The sequence below is a fragment of the Musca vetustissima genome, unplaced genomic scaffold, assembly GCF_032173495.1.
Source record: "Musca vetustissima isolate MV318-11 ecotype Yass unplaced genomic scaffold, APGP_CSIRO_Mvet_v1 utg107389, whole genome shotgun sequence".
Taxonomy (NCBI): Eukaryota; Metazoa; Arthropoda; class Insecta; order Diptera; family Muscidae; genus Musca; species Musca vetustissima.
The window spans coordinates 30,226-31,471 of NW_026883465.1; the positions used below are offsets into that span (position 1 = coordinate 30,226).

The 1,246-nt window shown below is 35.9% G+C and overlaps 1 protein-coding gene across 1 annotated transcript; it reads right to left on the reverse strand.

Annotated features, from left to right (window-relative positions):
* Positions 1–298: 298 nt before the first annotated feature.
* On the reverse strand, positions 299–760 carry LOC133330333 (uncharacterized). The gene has a single exon (XM_061538790.1). It carries the CDS (start codon positions 749–751, stop codon positions 299–301), a length of 453 nt encoding a protein of 150 aa, XP_061394774.1. The 5' UTR covers positions 752–760.
* Between the last annotated feature and the right edge of the window lie 486 nt (positions 761–1,246).

Below are 1,246 nucleotides of genomic sequence, written 5' to 3' on the forward strand. Positions count from 1 at the left end.
GGGGGTTGATGGAGGGGGCTACACTATATAGTATGCATATGCCCGATTTATCTTAACATCTTAGTAATTAAAAAAAACAATTATTAACAAATATATAGATTTCAATGATAAAAAACAAATGAAATACCGGCCGCTGTCCAACAAGTAGTTATTGGTTTAATGAAATTTCACTTTTTTCCATCAATGACTGAGAAAAGCATTTTGAATGCATCTAAAAACTATTAAGACACACAAAAAATATATATGATTGATGATGTAGATGATGTCATTGGCAGTAACTGCTTGTTTTACACCCCGTTTACTTGATTTGCTTATCAATATCTTCGAAATAGTCTTTGCCAACTTTGACAATAACAGCACCAGTGGCTAGGCCGGCGACTGTGGCCACAGCAGCATTATCTGAGGGACATACCGATTTCAAGACAGCCCAGAATAGTACACTTCCCATGGCCCAGAGACCGCCACCCAATATGGCGTAAAGGCCGCGCTTATCATTGGGAACAGCCTTCAGGGCAGGACGTCCATAAATGTAGAAAGCTGCACCAACAACAGAACTCAACAGCAATGCATTTGTCAAATCCTTACGGGGACTAAGCATCTTCGAGACCAGCGAAGGATTCATAACATTCAAAGACAATGCTCCATAACTGGCCAAACCGTTAATGGGAATGTAATAGTAGTAAATGTTTTCTTTGGTGAATGGTTTCAAGCCAATCTTATCGCACAAGGTACAAACTTTGTTCTCAGGCATTGTCGTTATTGTATTGTTTGGTTGGTGTAGTTTAGTTGTAAAGAACTTCTTGAGTAATTTGCGAAATAATTTGCAAAGTTGCTCTTGCTAAAATACATAAAATACACAATATTTTGAAATAATTAAAATACCTCCAGTATGTACTCCCGAAGATAACTACCATCCTACAATATGCATATCCATGATGCATAATAATTTAGCTACCAAAAATTCTTCAATGGCATTTAAATCTGTTCCTAATTATAATAAAACTGACTTCCGAAAGCTAACCGCACTTATCTCAACCGTAAATTGGAGCTCATTATTTATTTTTAAGAGTCATAGTGATCTAGATTTATCAGTATATAAATTTTATGATATCCTAAATAAATTTAATTTTAAATTCACAATAAGAAAGGCCCTGATTTAATCGATATATGCTTTTCTGTCGGAATCCGTGGTATCTGATATTAGCACCCAAAGTTCCCTTGGGGCCAATATATTTTCTATGAGAAG

What these genes read in the sequence shown, in the direction of transcription:
- LOC133330333 (XM_061538790.1), bottom strand. Translation starts at nt 751, where the DNA reads ATGCCTGAGAACAAAGTTTGTACCTTGTGCGATAAGATTGGCTTGAAA.